The sequence below is a fragment of the Numida meleagris genome, chromosome 2, assembly GCF_002078875.1.
Source record: "Numida meleagris isolate 19003 breed g44 Domestic line chromosome 2, NumMel1.0, whole genome shotgun sequence".
Taxonomy (NCBI): domain Eukaryota; kingdom Metazoa; phylum Chordata; class Aves; order Galliformes; family Numididae; genus Numida; species Numida meleagris.
Window position 1 is genome coordinate 1,002,302 of NC_034410.1, and position 24,842 is coordinate 1,027,143.

Sequence of the window (24,842 nt, forward strand, 5' to 3'; positions counted from 1 at the left end):
ACTTAACTTTCCGAGCAGTCACCGCAGGTGGATTAAGCACCAGCAATGTATGCATGCGTGCCTCCAGACTTGTCGCTAATTAAGCCGCTGGATTCTCCTCTCCTAAACCCTCCAGTTCCTTCCCGAACCCTTCAGTCTGAGAACAAAGCCCCGCAGCTCAGAACAGCAGAGCCAATACTTAGCACAAAGCATCACGCTTTGCTCCTTAAAGACGAGCGAGGCAAAAAAGAAAACGAGATGACTTTGCTTTTGACAAATTGGTTCCAGCCTCGCTAGGTAAGTGGATTTGCATCCCTGAAGTGATCCTCCTCCTGTCCCCAGGGTGTTTTATCTCTATTTTGCGAATCCCACAGCAAAAGCTACCGGGAGAACTTCAGCGTTCATACAAGTAGGTAGAAAAATGGGCAGGTTCCCTGGGCTCTCTCCCAGCCTGGGCACGCAGTCTTGGCCTGTGCTCTGCTGCCTCCCAGTGCCTGCAAGAGAGAGAAGCAGAGAGCTCAAGGAGCTGCACTGAAGTCTTGTTCCATTATTTTTTTTTTTCAGTTCCAATTTCTCCTTGCTGCGTCCCTGCTTATGCGTAGGGGGGATCAGGAGATCCTGTGTGAGCATGGGGAATGCAGCCAGGGCACGGGTGTCCTGGAACAGAGCCTGCACGGCTTCTCCCTGCTCAATTTGGCAATTAACCACCAGAGCACAGAGCATGCTCCCTCTGACCCCAGCATCTGCAAACCAGCCTCAGCAAGAAGCTTCAAGGCAAGGGGAGAAAAATGATGCTGTGACTTGAGAGCATATGGGCTGGATGCAGAGCAGCAGTGCAGGACACACTGGGGGAGTCCTGGCTTGTGAGTCCAACAGCAGCACGGCTTGACTACACTGCCAAGATGCCTTGAGGTCCAGAGGTTTCTGTTCTGTGAGCTGGGAGTTTCACAAGTGTATTAAACACGTGAAAGTATAAAGCCTTACCTTGGGAGGAGTCCCATATTTGGGAAGGATGCTCCAGCTGCTGGCCATGCCCGAGGCAGATGCCCAACCTTCTTTGACTCACACGTGCCTGATGCTGCACCTAAGTTCAAGTCACACCTGATACACAGAGAGAGCAAAATCCAACGTGAGGCAGAGCCACTGCAACCCCTCCCCTTCAGAACCACGCTCCCGAGGCCAAGGTTGCCATCCAGAAGGCAAATACCGACAGTTCAGGGCTCATGGTGCTGGATCTGTGCCCTCAGTGCTCAGCCAAAGCATGCAGGAGGAGGCAGCACCTGCTGCAAGGCCTCTGTTGTGTTTTGCATGGAGCATACCAATGAGCGCTCATGTATTCCAGAGCTGAACTTTCCACGTAATTGCTTTTTAGTGTTTCTCCAGCAGAGCCCACGAAATGAGGGATTTTCTAAATTCGTGTCTTTCCTTGCGTAATGAAGGAATAAATCTCGGGCCTCCATGGCTGTATGTCACGCTGTACCAACTGGTGCTTTACTTTTTCATGGTCATTATTTCGGGCCTCGCCGTTCTTAAATGCACGAGATTTATTCCACCAAAGGGAACTCAATGTGCTTCTGTGCTTTGCTAATCTTATAGCTTAAGTAGGTGTAGAAAGCAAAGGCTTTTAAGGGCTCATTTCCTGTTCCCATTTAACAACCTTAAAAACGGTTCAGAAGTAGTCAGAATTAGCATTTCCAGCTAGAAAAAGGAGCTAGAAATTACTCAAGGGAAAGACTTGCAGCTTTGGGGATGGGGAACCACCCCTCCTCTTAGTGTGATCAACTGGCTTAAGCTAATTGTTGAAGACACACGAGTGCAAATTCATGCTGCTGTTCACCAAGAATTTAAAGAGCTGCTGCCATACCGGTGTGGGTCAGGCCAAGGGAAGGGACATGACCTGTTTTCTGCCTGCTGCCTGCAGAGGTTCACTCCCTCTCCCCTTGAGCAGCAGCCATCAGCCCTCCCCAGAGTGGCTGCTGGATACAAGTGAACGATACCACACATTTGCAGCGTGGCAAATGGAAGCAGGAACTTCCCAACACCTCGAGCAGACACTTACTTGCAGACAGCCCAGAGGAACTCAATCCCAGGCCAGGCTGGATGGGCGCTGGATGGTTGCCACCAGCCCAGGGCATAGGGTTGGAACTGGACGATCTCTGAGGTCCCTTCCAACCCAACCATCCTAGGATCCCATGGCTCACCTTTGCAAAGAGGTGGCTGTGTGAGGACAGAGCTGACCTTTTCCTCGCTCCCTCCCCAAAGTTTCCGGATGCAATTAGGTCACATTGGCAAGCCGGCACGCGGCAGAAGTTGGGTTACTTTGTTGAAAACAAAAACACGCCTTTCTATCACCTCAGGAGCTGTTTCTTTTTGGCACGGGGACCCTCTGATCCGCCCGCCTCCTTTTATCAGCATCTTCAAAGAAAAAGGGAGTTATAATTGCTTTCTCCCCTCACCTTAGAAAAAAAAAAGAAAGAAAGAAAGGGTAAAGCTGCTGCTCTTCTCCCTCGGCATCCGGAGAAGAAACGTGCTTTGAGCAACCGCTTATTTACAGAACAAAAATAACACCTCCCAGCCCTCAAAGGGCAGAGCAGTTGAGAACAAGGCTCCCTCTTCCCTCCCGCCCTGTCAGCGTTTGCTTGTTACCACCTCCTGTCTGCACAGCCCACTGTGCTGCCTCTCCCCTCGTTACAGAGGCGCTCGCGGGCTCCTCCATCTCTTTTCGGTGCTTGCAGCACTGCAGCCATCTCAAAACGTACTGCTGACGTGCCAGCACCTCGAGCCAGCATCCAAGCAGGCTCCGAGGAGCACAGCCAAGTCAAGGCAAAGAGGGGGATGTACCTTTGTAGCAGAGCAGTAACACCGGTGAACCCGCAGCTCTCCAAAAGCCTCTTTTCCACAGCTGCCTTCTTGACTGACACCCAGGTATGGAGCCTGCAGAGGAACAGGGAGCTGAAGAACAGGGAGACATCAGCAGTGCTGTAAGCACAAGGGTGCAAGCCTGGCTTTGTGGTTTTTGTGAGGTTCTTTGGTTCCTGATGGTCCAAGAGGAATTCCTATGGAGTCCTGCCATTCAAAGGCACCGAAACTAACTCAGTGATACCTGCACCTGCTGCCTCCAGACAGAGAGAATGCTGAATTTTCTGTCACATTCAGCCATCCCTTTCAACAAAGCCTCACGAGGTTGTTTTCGAAGCCTTTCTCAAAGGTGGCTGGAAGAGAAATATATATTCTATTATTTTATATTTTACGAATCCACAGCTCTTAGCAGTGACTGACAGGTAGGACAAGCTCACGGACTTGGTTCAATTCAGAGACCAGGCTAAATCTGAGCAGCTATCTGCAGAGCTCTGATTCCTCTGCCAAGCAGCTGGAAAAGGACCAAGAGGACTCAGCTACATCGGACTTCAAATAACTCAGTGTTTCAGAAGGCAGGGTTTGCAGGAAAAGCCTCTGTAACGTGGTCTCTGCAAGCAGAGAGCAAGATTGTTAAAGACGCTTGGTATTATTGAAGTCAGATGATATCGCAGCCTGCTGCAATCTGCTGCTTGGAAAAGCAAGATTCTATATGTGTTTTTATACGTGTTTTATGCAGTTCAACTAATGAATCAGGCACTCTTCCGTGCGTGGCTAACTGCATCTAACTGCTACCCAAATCCCCATCAGGAAAAGCTGCTTTTTGCTCTGGGACCGCGCACAATGCAGCAGGGTTTATGAGAGCATCCGAAATCACCAATTTTTGAGAATGTCTGTGAAAGAGAATGATTACACTGAGCTTAGTTTTGAAATATTTTGGATACAGACGTATGAAACACCACTGCGTCCCAAACTGAAAGAGCCCACCTACCTCGCTTCCAGGATAGCCAGCTACTTCAGAACTATAAAAGGAAGGCAGGCGTTACAAAAAAAAAAAAAAAAAGCCATTTATTAGATATGTACATATATACATACACATGCAAAACGATTTTATACACATTTACACAGGTTCGATTATTAATACAGTGCAAAAATGTCTAAAAAGGTACCAGCCCACCTTCTATAAACTTAGCAGGTTGTTTAGGAGGAGGAGAAAAAAGAACGGAAAATGGGTTTCATCGAGTGACCGCGCACCGCAAATCTTTAAACCAATGAAGTTTCTTCTTCGCCCATTTCCCAGGGACTCGAAAACTGACAGAGTTAAGGAGATACAAGGCAGAGCGCGTTCAACAGCTTGAACAAAAAGGGATGGATTCCTCTTTGGGGATTTGATTCAACACAGGCGTAATCCCAGGTTATGAGTCAGATTTCATGTACTCAAACTGCAAGTCATTCTTTTTTTATTAAATCTTAAAGCGCTGAAATCAATGTAAGCTATCCTACTCCTCCTGCTGTTTCACTGGAGGAATAAGTTTAACTGTGCCAATGCCATGTGGATACAGAAGCCAGTCTAAATAAACACCACTAAATAAAAATTGGGTCAGACAACGATTGCTCTTCCTTGTCCCCAAATCAAAACCCACACCGACAAAGTGCATGGGCACGATGCTCATGTGAATGCACACAGGTTCCTTAACATGGCTTGCACCTATTACAGGAAAAATAAAAAGGTTGCAAAGGGATTAAGCCTCGCAGCAAAGCAGAGCTTTGTCCATTCAGAAGAGACCCAGGTACCTAGGGGATCTAGAGATCCCCTATCCATTCCACAGAAGCGTTGACAAGAAGGTAGAATTGTACCAGCTGATTTTATCTGACAAAACATTCTCAGGAAGAAAAGAAAACATTAAGCGAAGGCTGAATTTGATCTCTTAATCAACTCTAATGACGTTAATGACAAGAGCTGTCTTAACGCCTTGCTCTACCTTTCTCATTGAAGTGAGCTATTGCTCACATCACCTGGCACAGGGATGTCTTTGTTTTACGGCGAAGCAAACAGATGCTCAGGAGCCACCAGGAATATTACAGCTCCTTCCGTCAGCTAAAGAGGGGGATATGGAACTCAAAGAAGATAATGGCTCCCTGGGCCCGTGCCCAAGCTGTGAGTGCTCTGCGTGCCTTAAATGACAGCAAACCAGCTATACTGAATCTTATGGAGAACCTGTACAGCTCTTTTGGATTCTTGAGCCTGATGGTGGCTAAAAGGGTAGGAAATGGGAGCTTGAGGATGTCACTGAGGTCCCTTTCACCAAGTTTCTGTAGTTGGAAATGCTTTATCCTTTCCCCACAGGGTGAGATTCCCATGGTTAGCCAGTAGGCTGATAGCCAGTTCACACCCTAGGCAAGCAAAAATGCGTCAGATCCAGTGCCTTCCATAGAAAAACAGCATGGCTTGGGTTGGAAGCAACTTTAAAGGTCATCCAGTCCCAACCTCCTCCCATGGGCAGGGCTGCCACCCAACAGATTGGGTTAACAAAGCATTAGTTTCCAATAATACATTTTTTGGATGTCTTTAAGCTTTTTGGAGGGAACATGGAGAGAGTGGGAGGTCAAGGGTTGGGCTGGTTGGGTTTTTTGTTGGTTTGCTTTTCAGTTACTTGCATTACCTGTAATCCAGCCACATTTCTTGGTTCCCTGCAGCCTCAAATCACATTGTCTGGATGTGGTGCCCAGGGACCAGACTTAGCGGTGGGCTGTTAGGGTAGTATGGTTAGGTTGTGGTTGGACTTGATGATCTTGAAGGTCTTTTCCAACCTGAGCAATTCTATGACTCTATGAAAGACTACCTCACCAAGTAAAACTGGGGCTGACCAGCATGGAAACCTAAAGCTTGACAGCTCTAAAACCTCCCCATCTGTGGGGACCCCTGGGTGCCATAAGGAGAAGGGCTGAATGTTGGCTTCATGTTCCACTTAGCCCCCGTTTCCTGCCACAGTGTATGACAGAGAACCAGTGTTAACCCATCCCTTTACAGCACATAGCAGTGTTCCTAACTGGCTGGCTGAAATCTTCCTCCATCATTTCTACTACACTCTTCCAGGCAGTTTAAAGGATCTCGTTATTTATTGTGACAGTAAATGGGCCAGCATGGGATGGAAGAGAAATGCTTCTATTTTACTTCTGGAAAAATTCTGCTACCATGATGTCCCAGAACCCATTCTGGTTATAACAGGCTGCAGGTTGTAGTCAGAAGCATCAAAGAAGTGCTTCCAAGCTACAGTGCTACACAATTCTGGTCTAGCAGTTTACTGATACTTGCAGTGTTGGCACGATGAGATTCCAGGGAAATTCACAGATATGCAAGAAAGTGATTTTGTCACACATTCCTGCAAACTCAGGAAGGCAACTCTGCATGGCCTTCATCCCTCTGCAACCACCAGAGAAGAGACGATGTGAGAAGAGATCTTTGGTGAAAGAGCTTTCGTGAAGGAAATGGGGTCACCAGAAAATAGAATCCCAGAATCATAGAATCACCAAGGCTGGAAAAGACCCACAAGATCATCCAGTCCAACCGTCCACCTATCACCATGAGTTCTCACTAAAAGAAAATAGGCTTATAAGAAAAAAAAAAAAAAAGAAAAAAAGAAAAGCTAGGCCCATAGTTGGACAATAGCACACCTACAGTTCCCTGTATCTTCGTAGTTTGAGTCTTTACAATCCTTCAGGGACAGCTGCATCAAAATGCTGTGCTTTTTTTTAAGCACAGGCAGCCTTACACGTTCATATAGGTGCTGAAATGCATCACGTACAGGAATACCCAGTGCAGCAGAGGTTAAGAAACTCAGATCCTAAGTACTATACCCAAAATTGCACGCTCATAAACTCACCTTAGTGTTAAAAACTCAACACCATTAACTGAAAATGTTCTAGATAAAAAAAGAGAACCTGCTCTTGCTCTCCATTACTGGAGATGGCTTTCTACTCAGCAACTATACTTTGTTTTAGAAGTGAAGGAGCCAGTGGCCTGTCATAAGGAGGCTTGGAAGGTTTATTATCTGTACAGACCAAGCAAACACGAAATTGCTTTTACAGTGAGAGTGACCTTAACCAAGGAAATAAAGGTCTGAGCTGAAAGGTCACTTGTGTTCGCTTGGTTCCTTTTTGCTGCCCTAAGCATATTTGGGATTAAACAATAAGCACATACTTAACGACAACGCGCTGGTTAGCCAGGAGATATTTATAGCCTCTAGGATTTTTAAAGCAGCCAGTCTTTTCCTTTCCTTCAAAACCCAGGAAAAAAAAAATATACCCTGAATCCCATCCTAACGCTTTTTCCCCATCGATAACGAACTCACCTAACTATGGCAAACTACTCCTTTACTTACACTTACCAAGAATCTTAACACTTAAGAAATTCTATAGACAAAAGTGTTCCCCATCACTTTATCTTCACTTTACCGTACGTTGTCGATATTTTCAGAAGCGTTGGCAAGCCAAGACATCGGCCCACCAAACTGTTACAAAGCCAGCAAGACAGATGGCAAAGTGTTGTCTGGATGGTGTTGGTCAAAGAGTAAGAGCCTGTTTATGGTAAGGAGAACCTCGCTCCGCTGATGACACCTGACAAAATCTATCATGCACAATTACCACACGTCATGTTGAACACAGCTCAGTTCTTCACTGTGTGATTGACATTACTACTGCACTTTGTGTTGCTTTGGAACATCCTCCTTGCAGTAACCATCGTCATAAATATTTAAAAATACTCCAAGCTATTTTTGGTCATTTTAATACAAAAAAAGAAAAAATTCTAAAAGGAGCGTAGCCAACCTAAAGTCTTTTTCATACTCCACAGTCAGGTTGTTTCTCCATAAGTTGCCTTGTCAGTATCTGGTAGGAGGAAAGAGATGCCACTCCTATGTGAAAGGCTATTTGCCAGAGATTCCGTAATCCATACAAGTAGATATTGCATAAACAAATGGAGAAAAAGAGTACAAACGTCTTCACCTTTCTCGTCGAGCTGTAGAATAGGTACAAATAACACTAGAAAAGAACAGAGAGAAAGAGTGTTAGCATTAAACATGATTAAAGGATGTACAGACAGACAAGAGTCCTAGCTGGATGAGCCCACTATCGCAGTGATTGCTAAGGAGATCAGAGCTTCCCTTCAGCTCTCATGCTGGAAGTTCCTCCCAGAAGAGCAGGCCAGCAGCCTCAGCCCATGGCACTGGCTGAGCCCATGCATCAAATAAAGCCTGTCAGCACAATCCCTCCTACCCACCTCAGCCTGGAACAAAAGGAGCCTGAAGCTTGAGCCAGCTTTCAAAACTCACTGCGGATTTTTGCAAGGCAAAGGCTTAGAAGCAAGAAATGGGCAAAACCCAATCTATTGCTGCTGTATTTGCTCTCGAGATAAGTGAAGGACTTCATTCTCTAGGACTGACTCGGTGGCAAGACCATCATTTCTGTCAATGTGTGGCTCAAAAAGCACTTGGGGCTTTTGTTAATTCAAAAATCAGGTGGAGCCCACTTGCTAAGTATGGATAAAGAGCAACAAGCCTTACAGGAGAAAACTAAAAATCTCACCCATTGCTGCTGGCAGACGAGTTATTTATTTGAAACTCAGACAGCAACAGATCAGGCTTTCACACTTATGGTCACAGCTTCCAACTGTGCTGCTGACACAAGTAATGATCATAAAGTAGAAAGCACTTCACATTTCGGCTCAATCTATGCCAAGTATTTTGGGAAGATGACCGCTGCAGATAGGGATAAGGGAGAATTTGTTTGTTTGTTCATTTTTAGGCTTCTCTAGCTTCAGGCACTAACAGGAAAACTGCAGGACAGAGCCTCTCTTCGTGAAGAATATTTGCATCTAGTTTTAGATCCAGAATATTACCTCCATTTTGAAGCTCTGTCATAAGCAGAGGTGTAAGAAGGCTGAAAGACACTCAACTGCGTATCTATTATGATACATTCAACAGCAATTAAAAATAACTTGTAATATAAATTACAAAATTTTTGGTGACATTGCTGTTCTGTACGTGCTTAGTCTTTCAAGGTGGTTAGGCTACAAAAGTCTGTCAGCTATGTCTGCCACCATCATCGTGGTGATCCCTTTGGGAAACAAGTCATCTTTGGGTGAGTGCTTACTTACCACACTCAGCTCAGTTTGGCATGTAATGGCATAGGCACACTGAAAAAGCTTGCAACTGCAGCTTCCAAGGGACACATAGCCGTGCTACTTCACTGGAATACCTTTGTGGAATCAGCTAGATAGGGTGCTGAAAACCAAGCTGTGCCTCTGCTTAGCTGGAAACCATTTTGTGTTGTGAATTGTCGTATCAAAAATCAGAAAGCATTTTGTTTAAAGTTAACATACCTGAAAAACACAGGCTAGAAAAGGTAGAAAAAACGCGATCACGTTTCCAATTCCTTCATAGTCCTCCTGTTTGGATAAAAAGGCAACAAACAAGGAACTACATCAACTACAGCTGTTACCAAGCACTACTTCATATTTTAGAATACTATCCTTCATTAAGCACCTCTCAGCCTAGTTTACATTGATTGTAGCAGAATCAAACAGCAACAAGATCAGTAGGGTTGAACAAGGCACCAAGACCTGAGGCTTATGTGATAACACCTGCTAAGTTAAACTGTGTGTCCCTACCTTCAGGATACTTTTTTTTTTTTTTGTCTTTTTTAAAGTTGCTTGCAGCTTCACTTCTGTTTAATGAAAAATTATAAAGAACTATCTAGAATGAAACAGGACAGGTACACTCTTTGCTGGGTAAGGAGCTGGCTGGAGGACCGGGCCCAGAGAGTGGCGGTGAATGGAGTTAAATCCAGCTGGCAGCCGGTCACGAGTGGTGTTCCCCAGGGGTCGGTGCTGGGGCCTGTCCTCTTCAATATCTTTATTGATGACCTGGATGAGGGCATTGAGAGCACCCTCAATAAGTTTGCAGACGACACCAAGCTGGCAGGAAGTGTCGATCTGCCTGGGGGTAGCAAGGCCCTACAGAGAGATCTGGACAGGCTGGATCTCTGGGCTGAAGCCAATGGGATGAGGTTCAACAAGACCAAGTGCCGGGTCCTGCACTTTGGCCACAACAACCCCAGGCAACGCTACAGGCTTGGGGCAGAGTGGCTGGAAAGTTGTGTGGAGGAAACAGACCTGGGGGTGTTGGTCGATGCTCGGCTGAGCATGAGCCAGCAGTGTGCCCAGGTGGCCAAGAAGGCCAATGGCATCCTGGCTTGGATCAGAAATAGTGTTGTCAGTAGGAGTAGGGAAGTCATTGTCCCTCTGTACTCAGCCCTGGTGAGGCCCCACCTCGAGTACTGTGTCCAGTTTTGGGCCCCTCACTGCAAGAAAGACATTGAGGCCCTGAAACGTGTCCAGAGGAGGGCGACGAAGCTGGTGAGGGGTCTGGAGCACAGGGCTGATGAGGAGCGGCTGAGGGAGCTGGGATTGTTCAGTCTGGAGAAGAGAAGGCTCAGGGGAGACCTCATCGCTCTCTATAACTACCTGAAGGGAGGTTGTAGTGAGCTGGGTGTCGGCCTCTTCTCTCTTGTAACTAGTGACAGGATGAGGGGGAATGGCCTCAAGTTGCACCAGGGGAGATTCAGGCTGGACATTAGGAAATACTACTTTTCTGAAAGAGTGGTCAGGCGCTGGAATGGGCTGCCCAGGGAGGTGGTGGAGTCCCTGGAGGTGTTCAAGAAACATTTAGATATAGCGTTGAGAGCCATGGTTTAGTGGGGTTATTGGTGGCAGGTGGATGGTTGGACTGGATGATCTTGTAGGTCTTTTCCAACCCAGCTAATTCTATGATTCTATGAAATGAAGAACAACCACCTCAAACCCAGCTCTGAAAGACTAAAGTATTTCTGCAAATTTCAATCTCAGGAGAAGAGAATAGTGCAGCATGCTGACATAGACAACAAAACAAGTGAGCTCTAGCAAGTGAACCATCAGAACAGCACACCTCCTGGAAAAACAAAGCATTTCCTATGGAGAGATGTACGCTCTACCACAAAGCAGAACAGCCACCCCTAACCTGGTTACCCCAGTAACTCTCCTTCTTCATCTCATTTACAGGTTTCAAGTCAGTCAGGGTTACCTGAAATGAATGCTCTGCTAGGTGAACTCCTCGGATGAGATTCAAAGCTCCACACATGATGTTCAGCACGAGTGACAGAATCCCCAGGGGAGTCACACGCTGCATTCTGTACGCAGGGGCTAAAGAATACCAACAGAGAATGAAAAGAGAGAGTAGTTAGCATTACTGCTTTGAATCTTTTAACAGAAAGCAACTGAAATCAGGTCACACGGATTTCCCAAACTTTCATGCTTGCTCCAGAGAAGACCAATAATAAATAGAAGCACCTTTCTTGTTGCATTGCACTGCTCAGCTCTTTGGACATCTAGAAATCAGTGCCAGCTCCACAGTACTTTTAAAACAAACTAAGCAACAGAATTTGTTCTTGAGCCATTTGGCATTGATTTCTTCTCTTGTGCTACATAAAGGTATTTTTGGACTGTTTTATTACAGCACATGAACATAGTGACTGCTCTTCCCTGGTCAGTAGAAAACTTAGAGGCTGTCAGCACTCAAAGTCCTGCTAAAAAGCTTAGATTCCTGATGTCTGTAATAGCAAGAGAGCACTTCATTCCCTCCTCAACCAGCAATTACGTCTTTCTTCCCACTGACACACCGAGGGTTCAGTCCAGCATACAGAAGTTCAGTTCACCTGCACCATCTCCATACGGAATTTGGTGCCCTAATTAAGCAGTTGCCAGAACAAAAAACACAACTGCTGAAGCCAAGGACTCCGATGCTCTGCTGCTAGAACAGTTCCAGAGGCAGTTCTCCAGACGATCCCTGCCTCTGCTCCTGTCAGTGCCAGTCCCTCGGGGGGACAGACAGAACACAGTCAAAGCCAGGGCCTAGGAACCAGACTGGATGCTGCAGATTTTGGCTTTTGCTGCCTATTTTACACTGCACTACAATTCCTTTCTTTCCCTTTTCTCCCAGCTGGCCCACATTTCAGAAGTAGCAAACTACCTCTCTCTCTTTTCTCGCCTCCTCCACTACTATTATGTTCTCTAACACCCATGCACCCAAAGACTATTTATTCAGGATGACCTAATTGCTTGATGCCTAATTTAGGTCAAAGCAATTACTATTGATTTGTACTTAATTTTGGAACGCGGCATTTCTAATTAAGGGCTGTGGTTGTCCAAAAGCTCACCTATTTCCCAACCTAGCTATCCTTGCCAGTCCAACATTAGGCTACACCCACGTGTCTTGCTATATCCTATCTTTGCATCACCACAACGAGAATACTCCAAGCGTAACAAGGACAATTGGCACCTCGAGCATCAAATCCAGATCCTCTCCTGCACCAGCATCCATAAGACAAAGGAGAGAATGAAAGAGCCCTCAAGAAGCCTCAGGACCTTCTGCCTCCTATCCAGAAGCAGCCAGCTCCTGATTACCATAGGTAAACTACATAACACAACAGAAATCAATTCCAGCTTTGCTTCAGTGGCAGATGAAATACTTCACCTGCTAAAGCACCGTCCTACTGCACGGCTTGAAAACACCTCTGTCTCCTCCTTTAAGAGAGATTTTGATAGATGGATTTTAAGAATCCCGGTGCCAAATTAACACAGGGATATAAATGATCTTTTATAAACGCCTGTGCGATTAATTTGTTCGACACGCAGTCATGCCTCCTTAATTTTGTCCCCAAAACTGCTACAGAGGGAAACGGATTAATCCCGTTCACAGTATGTCACATTATTTAGTATTACTGTGCACTACAGTCACACACGTTTTCATGTAAATAAATGATGCAAGAAACCCAATCATTTAAAGGCAATTTTGCTTTTTTTTGCTGGGCAATGAAATTTAAAGTCCAAGCAAAACACTTAAGAGAAGCTGTGCCAGCATGTTTGTTCTTACACTGAGCTTCGTGTCTGCTACATCCTTCTGAGGTTTAATCCACAAACCTAAATTGCACAGAATAAGTGAAATGGGTGCTGCTAGGGCAACGTTCTTACGAGTCTGGGTGCAGATTTTACCATGTTTTTACAAGAAAAACTTGCATTTCACATTGCTTTTATATACACACTCCACTGCCCTGCAAAGCTTGGTGAGCTGCACTTAGATGGAGATGCAGGGTTAGGCTGCTGCAACAAAAGCTGAGCTTGTGCAGGTGTTTGCTGACCAACTATACAATGTTAAGTCTTTCCAAGAGGAAGCAGGCTGGGTTTAATTAACATAGGAATGGACAAAAGGAAGGGAAAATGACAAAAAAAAAGAAAAACCCTTTGTGTTCTATCTATACAGTGACAAAGACAAAACTGCCCTGACTTTTCAGAAGACTCCTTGCACACGAAGATGAAGAAAAGCCAGGGGATGTGACCGTGCAGCTGAACAGAAGGCAGGAGCTCCAGCCATGTGAGGAGAGCAATGTTTTGATCAGTCTGGGATTCATCTTCAGTACAGAATGTTTCACACTGCTCTCCTTTAACCAGGACACTTCAGTGCATGCTCAACAAGTCCCCTGTCTAGCGGAGCCTTCATATAAATAACACTAACAAGGAAACAAACACCGTGCACACAGCTAAACTTAGAGCTGCTAAGTGGGATTCAGCACTGCGGTAATGATGAGAGGAGAGAGAGAAATAAACCAGGAAAGCTGACTGCAGCTGATGGAAACAGATGATCACCAACACCATCCTTAAAATAAGGACAGAACAATTTGTTGGAGCATTTGGGTCAGACCGCAGAGAAAAAGCCAGAAAAACAAGCCAGATGGAAAATAAAAGAAAGCAATTAAGAATATGGAGGGACTGAAAACGAATTTCTGCTCTGTGGACACAGACGAGCTAGCATATGTTTGCTGGCACCGAAACTGTTCAGATTGGTGCAAATGATTTCTGTTTCACCTCCAAGCAGGGTTTGGAGGCACACCCACAAGTCTGACTTGTAAATCAAACGTTTCCATTTCTGTTTTTATTTTCTCCTGGTCGCGGATCCATTACAGGTTCCTACATCAAATCAGATTCCAGTTCATCCATCGGAAACACGGAGACTGGGCAATTGGAATTTAATGCTATTAGCGTTTTGTAAGCCAAGAACAACAACGAAAAAGAGGAAATACAAGCTCGTGGTACCCTAGCTGTATTTAACTGTAATGCTAACAGGATTAGGATCATTTTATTTTGCAGAGGAAGTAAGCAGGACTTCGACCGCAGAACTGAACCGCAAACAAGACAACACCAACTTTATCATCCTTAAGCAGAGGGCAGCACTTTCAAAAGCAGGAAGAATGTCAGCATTTGCTACAGAAAGTTCCCTCTGCTCCATGCAGACGTGCATCTCACCTTTCAGATTTGTAGTCAGATGCACTACATTTTAAAGAACTGAGCAGAAGCAGAAAATGAGGATGGGAGAACAAGATGGACAGCCTGAGATTGAGCATCTCACCCTCAGCTCAAACATATTCTCTTAGGGTTTTCTTTCCTTGGGGCTGAAGTAACCTAATGAGATTGTAATTACTATCTTCTATCTGACTCTGCAACCAATGGAACAGCAGAGCTCCTTTTACCAAATACAATTTAGCAATCAACTGCTTTAAAAGCGGGATACTCGAACGCACAAAATGTCAGGCTCAATTAGAAGTGACTGCCCGTAGAGAAAAGTTGGTTGAAGGCTGGAAAAGAAAACGCACCACCCTGAGCTCATACCTGCCCCAAAGGCCACGAGCTCTTCCATGGGACAGAAAGGCAGGCTTTTCTCCCCCATCTTGTACACCTTACACCTGCTTCCCAGTGCAAAGGAGCAACTGCTGCTGCGCGCTCGCACGTACGCTTTGCTGTCGCTTGCAGGGGGAGGTTCAGCAAGACTACGGCCACCTGGGCACAGCAGCAACTTACCAACCTCCACATGCACTCCTGCGTGCCCCCCGTTAGCCACCCCGTTCATCAGCTCGGCATCCTCCAGCTTCAGCTGAACCGGGGGCTGCAGCCTCAGCTCCTCTTCCACCTTCTCCCAGCCGAGCTTCGCCGCCGAGCCGCTCGCGTAGTTGAAGCGCTGCTTGACTTTCTGAATGACGTTATCTGAAACACGGGAACACGCTCTCCTTTAGCTCCGCACAGCTGGAGTCCGTGATTCATCAATTCACAACACCCTTTCATTTTTTTTTATTTTAAATTTCGAATTCCGACGAGGCCCGAGCGAAGCAATTCGACCTCGTGATTTAAAAAGACAACACACACAGAACACATGAGGGCTGTATAATGTGCTCTCCTTATGGATACTGCACTCAGCATTGGTGAGGCCCCACTTCAAGTACAGCGCTCAGTTTTGGGCAGCTCAGTACAGAAAGGACATTGAGGTGCTGGAGCAGGTCCAAAGAAGGGCAACAAGGCTGGTGAAGGGCTTGGAGAATTTGCCCTACGAGGAGAGACTAAAGGAACTGGGGCTGTTTAGTTTGGGGAAGAAGAGACTGAGGGGAGACCTCACTGCTCTCTTCAAATACCTGAAAGGTGATGGCAGTGAGAGCGGGGCTGGTCTCTTTTCACTGGTGACAGGTGACAGGACAAGGGGAAATGGGCTCAAGTTGCACCAGGGGAGGTTTAGGTTGGGATATCAGGAAAAACTTCTTTCCAGAAAGGGTTGTTAAGCACTGGAGCAGGCTGCCCAGGGAGGTGGTGGAGTCACCATCCCTGAATGTGTTTAAAAACTGTTTGGATGTGGTGCTCAGGGACAGGATTTAGTGGTGGGTTGTTAGAGTTAGGGTAGTATGGTTAGGTTGTGGTTGGGCTTGGTGATCTTGAAGGTCTTTTCCAACCTGAGCAATTCTATGACTCCATGATTTCTCAGTTTTTCTAAGCATAGTGATATCATGGAAATCCAGGTAGAAATGTGCTAACCTACTGCATTACTGTATCCTTTCCCTTTCCTTCACTGCAAAGGAATGTGTTTTCAAAGGTGTGAGGTTCAGCAGAACATCTGTTCTTAGCAGAACATCTGTTCTTGTTACTTAGCAAGAAAACCATTTATATCAGGGTAAAAAAGAAACACTAGGCATGGCTATGAAGTACTACAAGAATCTAAATCATGCCAGAAGTGACTCTGTCCCTAACAATCTATTTTGCCTCCCTTTTCCCCTGTACCTATCTGTCTCCACCTGTCAGATTCCTTGCAACTACGCTATAAAGTGCTTGAGATGTGGATTTCTTGTTCTTCTGCACTCGTTTATTAACCACCACCACATCCTGCTCATCTGTTACTGGGGCTCTCAGGAACTGGAAGAACAATAATCTAATAGTTCAGTGCAGTTATAAAGTCTCTCCCTCCTCCTACACATGCATGCAAAGGCACACGCACGCAGACTTATTTTTATGACCAAGCTTTGGCCAGGAGATGTTATTTAATATCATTAAAGCATCAGACAAGGCATTCTTAGGAGAGAACAAAGCTACAAACCAAATTCAAGAAAAGCATACGGTCTGGAAGCTAAACTGACGCTTGTTGCATCATGGGAAGCAGCAAATTCCCACTGCAGCTCTTCCAGGAAGCAAAATGCCATGATGGTCGAGTAACTGCTGGAACAGATTGCCATGCAGGCAATATCCCCAGAAGACAGGAAACTGAAATAGGAAAAAAAAAAAAAATGGATTAACAACACAAAAAGGTTGAAGGGTCATTCAGAAGGTGGGAAGTCAGCTGTGCTTTCTATCAAAACAAAAAGTACAGATTACAGGGACTAGATGAGCAGAGTGTGAAGGATGCACTGGTCACAGTGCTGGGACAGTCCTGCAGATCTATCACCTGTTCTCAGCTCACTCTTGGTAAGCTTCAGCATATTAAACTGAAGACATTCGTTTCCCAGCCTGGCTTCAAATCATGCTAACAACTACAGAGGCACCCAGAAAGCATCACGGGGAAGAAAATTCAGACAGAAAACCCAGTAGCTTTCCACAAACAGAAATAAGGAAGCAAGCAGATGTATTCCTCGTGCCCCTTGAATACAGTGACTTCATGTTAACAGCAAGAGGTATTTGTTGCACAAAACCAAGAACACTATTAAAGCTAAGTCATCTATAACAAACTAAGATGATTTTCTGCCAGTAAAATAAAAATTCTCATCCAAAAGGGACGAGAATAGAAGTTTACGCATCAGTTTCCACTTACAGATGCCCCTCAAACCTACTGGGATACTGAGCAGGGGTTTCACCTGCCCAAGGTGTAGCTGTGTAATTAAGGATGAGTGTAATCACTCTAGTTCAGACTTCATAAAACAACATGGGAGTCGGGGTTCCTAGTTCAGGTGTCAGCACTCAGTGCAGAACTTCCTCAAGCCCCACAATAATCACAGACTCCTAATGATCTCTGAGCAGAGGAAATCCTCCCTTATCAGTTACCCATCTGTTGGCAATGTTTTAGCCAAGACCTACTCCTGAAGCTGAACAATGACACTTTCTACACTTTTCTACTGCTTATTTATTTCCCCCTCTCAGAGATACTTGTGGTTCCTATTTCATCACATTTCTATTTATTTGCTACACTATGTACTTGGGACTCCTGGTTCAGATGAGCTCCGTGGCAACCCTGTTACACTGGGCGTGCTCCCAAGATTCCCTCACAGCTGAAACCAACACCACGCCTGTGTAAAACCACCCTGGCCAAGCTGCCAGCAATCCACTGTCTTTTTGCCACCTATCTATTTGCACTCCTCTCATTCCAGAGCCAGATGCACAGCTATTTCTGCAGGGACTGAGGAAGATGACAGCAGCAGAACTAAAGGGCATAAACACAACCTGAAGGAAGAGGAATTAAAAAGATAATCTGCAATTTCACAATTCATTCAGTACAAGCTTACGGATCTGATTTCTCCAGTAACTCCCTCAGAAAGTGACACAGTCCTAGCTCAGCATCACTGTAAGTTTTCCTGCAATCACGAGCTAAAACTCATTTTTAAAACTAAACTGAACAGGAAATAAAATTCCCCTGAATGAAACCTTAGTTTCTTGAAATAAGGACTAGCAGATCCTTCTCCAACAGAAGAAAACAGAGATCTGTCATTTCTCCATACGGTTCCACTGTAGGCAGCTCTGTGCAAGTCAGAATAAGAACTGGAGGAACGTGGGGATTTCCAGGTCAAGCAGATCACCTGGTGAGAAGGCATCAGGAAGATCTGTCACCAAAGAATGGGGTTTGGGCTCAGTTTTAGACAAAGCTAGTTAATTCCTAGGCACTAAGACTCAGAAGGTATTTGCAGAAGTCTAATCCACTCCAGTTGCCAGTAGTGCCAAGTACCACCCAGCAAGCAGAATGGGTTTGCTACAAAAAATAATGGCAGCCAAACTACGCAACTCTTAACATATGCTTACAAAACTGAGTAGGAACTGTGTGGCTCTGGCACTGTGAGATACAGTTTCAAAATACAGCTAGGAAGTCACAGTCTGGACACACGCCATTGGGTTTCACAGAATACACCTCATCCTTAAAGTTCAACTAACCCCCAGCACAACCATCTTAAAAAACCGAAGTCAGAAAACAAACCAGCTGAGGTAGGGACCTACTGTATGCTAAGGTCACGTCCTTTTGCTGTGCCTCGACTTGGATACCGCGCCAGAACTGAGGATAATGCCTTCAGTTTCTTTCTGCATTCCAGAAAGTCCTGGTTGAAATGAAAATCTGTGGAGGCTGAGAGGGGAAGCCCGTCTCTCACCCGCACCACGCAGGCAAAGAAGATCATGGACATTCTCCACCGGAGTACTCATGAGGACAACCTGAAAAGGAATCATTGAATTAGGTTAATGATACCGCAGTGGACGTCATCTCAGTTCTTTACAAGGTGCTACACAAGACAGACACATCCCAAAGAGTTTATTCACCACTGCTACTCAACAATCCCTCTTGTAACAGCACTGCTGCTGAAAGGCAAATTATTCCCAAAGGTCAGAGCTGAGTCCATCTGTTGCCTCTCTCAAACAAACAGGTGAGATTTGATAGTGAAAGCGTTCACTATTCTCCCTCCTCCTACTTCACCTAAAGTGTCAGAAATGCTGAGTTAAGTTCTTCATCGTATTTATGGAAAGCAGCTTGCTCCTAAGGACACTGCAGCTTCATTAGGTCTGCAATTGTGTTAGTGCTTCAGCAAGGCCTGATTTTCCAGAGCAACACAGACATTTTTAAAACTGGCTACAGCCTGGCACGCTCTTTTTACAGAAGCAATTACAGCTAAATATAGAACAAACGTTGCCCTCTCTTGGCTTCTCGTTCTTTATCAAGTCACAATCTCCCACCACAAGCTCTTACTGGGAATTACCTGGTACATTCAGATCACGCAGGAGATCTGTCCTTCGGACAAGCCATGAGCACTCAGCGCCAGACACCAGAAGACCAACAGTGCAGCTCCCATCACCTGAAAGAAAACCACAGTGAGAATTTGAGAAAACCCACTAATTGGCCCTTGTCTGTGTAAATACTCAAAGCCTGCTGTGCAGTGGGTGAGCACGTCCTCGAATGTAGTTTGCCTTAAGGAAAACAAACAGCTCGTTTTCTTCACCAAGGCATCAGTTCCTAGACACACTCAAAGAGACCCCCACCACCTCCTATGAAGCGACACGCAAAGTGCTTTTGATGCCACAACCACTGATTTGAAGTTATCCCAGCTTGCTGTAAAGCGCCTCTAAATCAGCAGACATTAAGAGATTACCACAAATAACTTGAGAAATAAAAAAGGCATTTACCCTGCTTCAGGCAAACTACAGAAATAAAGCATTCGATGGGAAAAAAAAAAAAAAAAAGAACAGCAATATCACTGCGAAGTCAAACTTTTGAGAGAGGCAATGACAGCTTTAAGCAGCCTGTATCAAAAAAATCATTTGCAAGGCTCCAAGCTGCTTTAAAATGTATCTCATTGTCAAGTGGTTTTGCTGCCTGAGAAGGCAAGAGAGCAAAGAATGTTCCCCTACAGCCATTCATAACCTCCCTTGCCTGCAGAGCTCCTACTGTCTCCTAAGAGTTGAGCTCTCTTTTCCAGCACTCATCTTAGTTGTAAAATCAAACTACGCTGGCCAACTTCAGCGCGCATCAGAATGGATTTCAACAACAATGAGAATGACAGTATGCCAACTTGAGCCATCTCATCCATCCCCAGCGTGTTGCAATAGCAGCAGCGAATGGAGCACTACAGCAAACTGCTTAAACTTCAGCACAAAAGTGAAATGAGAACACAAAAGGAAACTGCTAACTAGGAAGTATTAACATGAACAGTCACCTTTTAGTGCGGTCACACAGACCAGTGCTGCTTTACAATTCATAGAATCATAGAACCCTTGGAGTTGGAAGGGAGCTTTAAAGGTCATCTAGTCCAACTCCCCTGCAATGCACAGGGACACCACAGCTCCATCAGGCTGCCCAGGGCCTGATCCAGCCCGGCCTTGAATGCTTCCAGGGATGGGGCATCCACCACATCTATGGGCAACCTGTGCCAGTGCCTCAGCACCCTCACTGTAACAGACTTTTTCCTTATACCCAACCTAAATCTCCCCTCTTTGAGCTTGAAGCCATTAATCAATAGTTGGCAATGTACAGCTCAGCAGCGTCCCACCCAGCAAACACCAGGGAGGGACTGCACTGAACGTTCTCATTTATCATTCAGATACAGCCAGAAGACAACCAGGAAAACAGAAAGACAACGCATTTAGAAAGCAGATATCCTCCAGCTCGCTGTGCCACTAGCAGCAAGAGTTTACGCTTAAAGATATACATGTATGTCCATCACTACAGATAACATCACCTACAGCTAACTACATGTAAAGGTACACAGCTTCCCAAGACACACACAGTCTCATGCAGCAGGGTGTCAAGTGTCCAGTAAGCTGGCAACCAGGGGGATTCCACGCTCCGCTGACAGATCTGCTATCAGGCAGCACCAGGCACACTTCCAAACAAAACGCCAGACTGCTCCAAAGAAACAAGCCAACGCTCCATCAGAGGACAGAGCTGCTGCTGTATTCAGCCAGCAGGTTGTGTTATTGTTGTTGTTGTTAATTATTATTTTTAATCGACTTGCCTGTGGATTTTTCAGCTTTGCTGCCTGAGGAAGTGACGCACACACAGTCAAGCTTAAGTGCGAGCGGGGCAGGGACCGTATGTGCTTTTTAGTTTTCTGAAAACAGCAACGTGCACAAAACAGAAGGGCCCCACTACCAACCCCAGCACAGATGCAGCGGCTCAAACCTTAAGACATCTGTAAGCAGCTGTCTGTCACTCTCAAATATCACTTTTAGAGACTTCTGAGAGGATTAAAAAGGAGAACACACGAGTTTTTCAGTAATGCAGGGGTTTACTTGCAATGCAGTGCAGACATAGGTGAAAGAGGAGAGCCAGAATAGCCCTGCAGGGGAGGAAAAGTACATCAGTGCAGCTGGTTCTGCTGTTTTCCTGTTACCTATCACCTCGACACAGCCATCTCCTTTCCTCTCCATGCTCCCCCAGCACCTAGACAACTTTTCTGGCTTTCCCCCCACACCCCCATGGCACTCACACATTGGAAGGTGCTCTGTGCCCACAGTAAAAACAGTTACTCATGCCACCTCCCTCAAACGTCTACCTGCAAGTCAGTTTTGCCACATATAGAATCAGAGAACCACCTAGGTTAGAAGAGGTTTTCAGAATCACCGGGTCCAACCACCAACCCGGCCCACCAAGTCCCATCACTGCACCACGTCCCTCACTCACTGCCACATCCACACATCCCCTAAATCCCTCCAGGGATGGGGACTCCACCATTGGGCCCATTCCAATGCCTCTCCACTCTCCCCGGGAAGAAAATCCTTTCGTAACTCACCGGTCCGATCCAGACGTACACAGAACCAAGTCAATCCATGATCCTGTTATTCCGGCTTGACTTACCTTTTCCTCCTCTGGCCCCTTTCTGTTTGCGTTTGATTAGCTGCCCCAAGTATCCGCACCAACTTTACGTGGCAGGCCTTTGAACTCAGCTCCCGAACTTTGACAACGTCCTCGTGCTTTTTGATTAAGCACGTATCAAATCTTCCGGAATACAAATTACTAACACCCGGTCAAGCCCAGCAATTTTACTGGCACAAAGCCCAAAACCAACAACAAGTTGTAGTTGATGACTGAAGTAAGCATCGCTTGTTATTTTCTTGACATGAAGCACTGGCATGTCTTACAATTCGGAAAAAAAAAATGTTCAGCATAAGAGTTTCCCCAGCAGTACTTATTTACCAGCCCTCCAGCAAACTGGACTCCTCAGGCTATTCCCACAGCAGGCATCTAACTGAACATCTGCAGAACGCAGCTCCTCCATCCCTCACTCCCTAAGCAGCAGCTGACTCTCCCTAGTGACCACCTAGGGATTATTAAGGCAGCCTGAGTCAGACCTCTTACTTGATGGTGCTGTTACGCAAGCTCCTCCACAGAAGATTAGATCCAATTCAGTAGCACCACACTTAAAGAAACTCCTGCCTTAATTTCTGTACTTGGAGTCTATGTGAAAGGCTCTGAAAGCAAACAGAAACCAGTAAGTAGTTGATGGAGTGGGGTTTTATTTTTAAAATAACATTACTTAAGAAGTTATTTTATCTAACCGTCGTGAGCAGAAGTTTCCTTTTAAGAATGGCACAGCATGAACAGGTAACACCTTGCCACCAGTACCTCTCTTAAGCACTCATTTTCTCTCCCTGTTTAGAATCACATTTCCCTTTTCTCTAAACGAAGCATACAGGCCAGTTTCAAACCTAAAGACATACAACTATTCTGTCAAGTTCTGATCTTCCTACTGCAGCTGTAGTAAATGCTACCATAGCCCAGGATACTCCTGAAGCAGTCAGATTTAGCTTAAATCTCTCCAGATTTAGCACTGATAAAAAAAAAACTGATAAAAAAATCCCATCTGAAAGCATGGGATCCCAAACTTTAAAACAAGGTTTGCAGATATCAAGAACCTATAGGACACTATGAAGCCTACAGGCTTGATCCTTATCATCAAAGGGAAGAAAACATAAAACCTTCCATCGCAAATTATGTCCAGACATACTCTTATGAACTACCACAAATAACACACATTACATGGATCTCAAACCTCAACATTCAGCTCCCCCCTGAAATCTCCTGTTCCCCTACACCCTAACTGTTGCCTAAACCACACCTTAACATCTCTGCAAGGGGAAGAGCTTCAGCCCCTTAATTAATCTCTCAAAAATAGAAACCACCTGAAGTGCAAGCAAACAGTCACAAAAGCATGGATGGGTTGAGGCTGGAAAGGACCTCTGGGTCCATCTGTTCGAACCCTTGCTCCAGCAGGGCTGCCCAGCACCACATCCAGGCGGCTTCTGAAGATCCCCAAGGAGGGGACCCACAATCTCTGGGTCCCTGTGGCAATGCTCTGCCACCTGCCCAGCACATTAGTGTTTCCTGATGGTCAAATGGAGCCTCCTGTGCTCTAGCTCGTGCCCACGGCCTCTCGTCCTGGCACTGGGCTCCACCGATAGGAGCCAGGCTCTGCGTTCTCTGCACCTCCCAACAGGGATTTACGGACACAGGCAAGATCCCACCGAGTCTCCACGCTGAGCAGCATCAGCTCTCAGCCTCTCCTCCCAGCACAGCCGCCCCAGGCCCCGCAGCATCACAGCAGCGCTTCGTGGGACTCTCCCCAGTTTGTCCACATCTCTGCTGTACTGGAGGCCCAGAACTGAGCACGGCTCTCCGGGTGCGGCCTCAGCAGCGCTGCGCAGAGAGGCAGGATCGCCTCCTTCACCTGCTGCCGTTCCGTTGGCCTGTGCAGCCCGGGCCGCTGTCAGCCAGGAACGCACACACCCACCCGTGCCCCAAAGCCTCCCGCACACCCCGCAGCCCAGCTCCGCACTCCCTCCCTCCCCACCCCACTCCTCCCGTTACACACACCTCCCTCACCTCTTCCCACAAGCGTTCCTCCTCCCACCCTTCGGGCACCCTGAAAACCACCCCCAAACTTTCCTTTCCTTCCCTCCCGCGGAACCCCCCCCTCCACCGCATCCCATATCCCGCACCACGCATCCCACCCCTCCACCACAGGGTCCCTCCACCCCAGAGCGCACCTCCCTTAAGACGCGATCTCCCCTCCCCCCCCCACTCTCTCGTCCCCAGCGCGGGATGGAGATGAAGGAGGAGGAGGAGTAGGAAGCAGGGGATCGCCCCGCGGGCCGCAGCTCACCTTCCCCCCGCCCCGGGCCTGCTCCGCCGCCACAGCGCGGCCCGCCCCGCCCACAGAGGCGGCGGCAGAGCGGGCAGAGCGGCCGCGCGGAGCACGCCGGGACGGGGGAGGCCGGGGAGGGACGGAGCTCCGGGTGTGTGGTCGAGTGTGGGGAAGTTGTTGGTGTTCTTGAATGATAGCGGCATTGCTTAGCACCGTGCGCAGTGAATAACGTTTCATGCCCTGTTCTTCTGATAGCTTCTGCTCGTCAGAGCTTGTCGTCACGTAGAGCAGATCGCAGTGTGATCCCTGTCCCACCGTGGTGCTCCAGGCCATGGATGGGCCCTGGGCAGCAATCCTGCTTAAGGCAGGGGGTTGGAGCTGGCTCATCTTTAAGGTCCCCTCCGACCTAAGCCATGCTATGAGTTATTTTCATCCATGCAGGGTGTTGTTTGCCTCCTTCCTGTAGTGCAGTTTTGATCTCCCATTTTATTCACGCTACCTTTAAGGGGAGCAATGTGCCTCTCTGTGTACCAGCACCAGCAAAACAAACACTCGTATTGCTTGATATTTGTTTTCCCAAGTTTCTAGGCCTTTCTTAAGCCATTCTACGATTCTCTGATTTTACGGTGCTTTAATAGGAAGCTGCTGACCTCCACACGTGCATGTCTGTAATATAACAGGTAGCTCCTCTGCTGCATGTGCACTCCCAGGCATGTGAAGGGCTGTGCTGAGGCTGAAGCCATCGCTCTTCTCCCTGTGATGGGCAGAACTGCACGTAC

The 24,842-nt window shown here is 46.6% G+C and overlaps 1 protein-coding gene across 4 annotated transcripts; it reads right to left on the minus strand.

Annotated features, from left to right (window-relative positions):
• Positions 3,888 to 24,174, minus strand: SEC22C (SEC22 homolog C, vesicle trafficking protein). Of its 4 annotated transcripts, none has more exons than XM_021387151.1 (8): positions 24,082 to 24,174; positions 19,183 to 19,278; positions 18,434 to 18,643; positions 16,335 to 16,498; positions 14,780 to 14,962; positions 10,953 to 11,071; positions 9,215 to 9,280; positions 3,888 to 7,875 (listed from the first exon to the last, which is right to left on the minus strand). In XM_021387151.1, the coding sequence occupies exons 3-8, from the start codon at positions 18,613 to 18,615 to the stop codon at positions 7,675 to 7,677; spliced, it is 915 nt and encodes a 304-aa protein (XP_021242826.1). In that variant the 5' UTR covers positions 18,616 to 18,643; positions 19,183 to 19,278; positions 24,082 to 24,174; the 3' UTR covers positions 3,888 to 7,674. The 4 variants fall into 4 exon arrangements, with proteins under 4 accessions (XP_021242826.1, XP_021242828.1, XP_021242829.1 ...); XM_021387153.1 differs by having other exon boundaries at positions 23,966 to 24,084; XM_021387154.1 differs by lacking the exon at positions 24,082 to 24,174 and adding an exon at positions 22,278 to 23,911.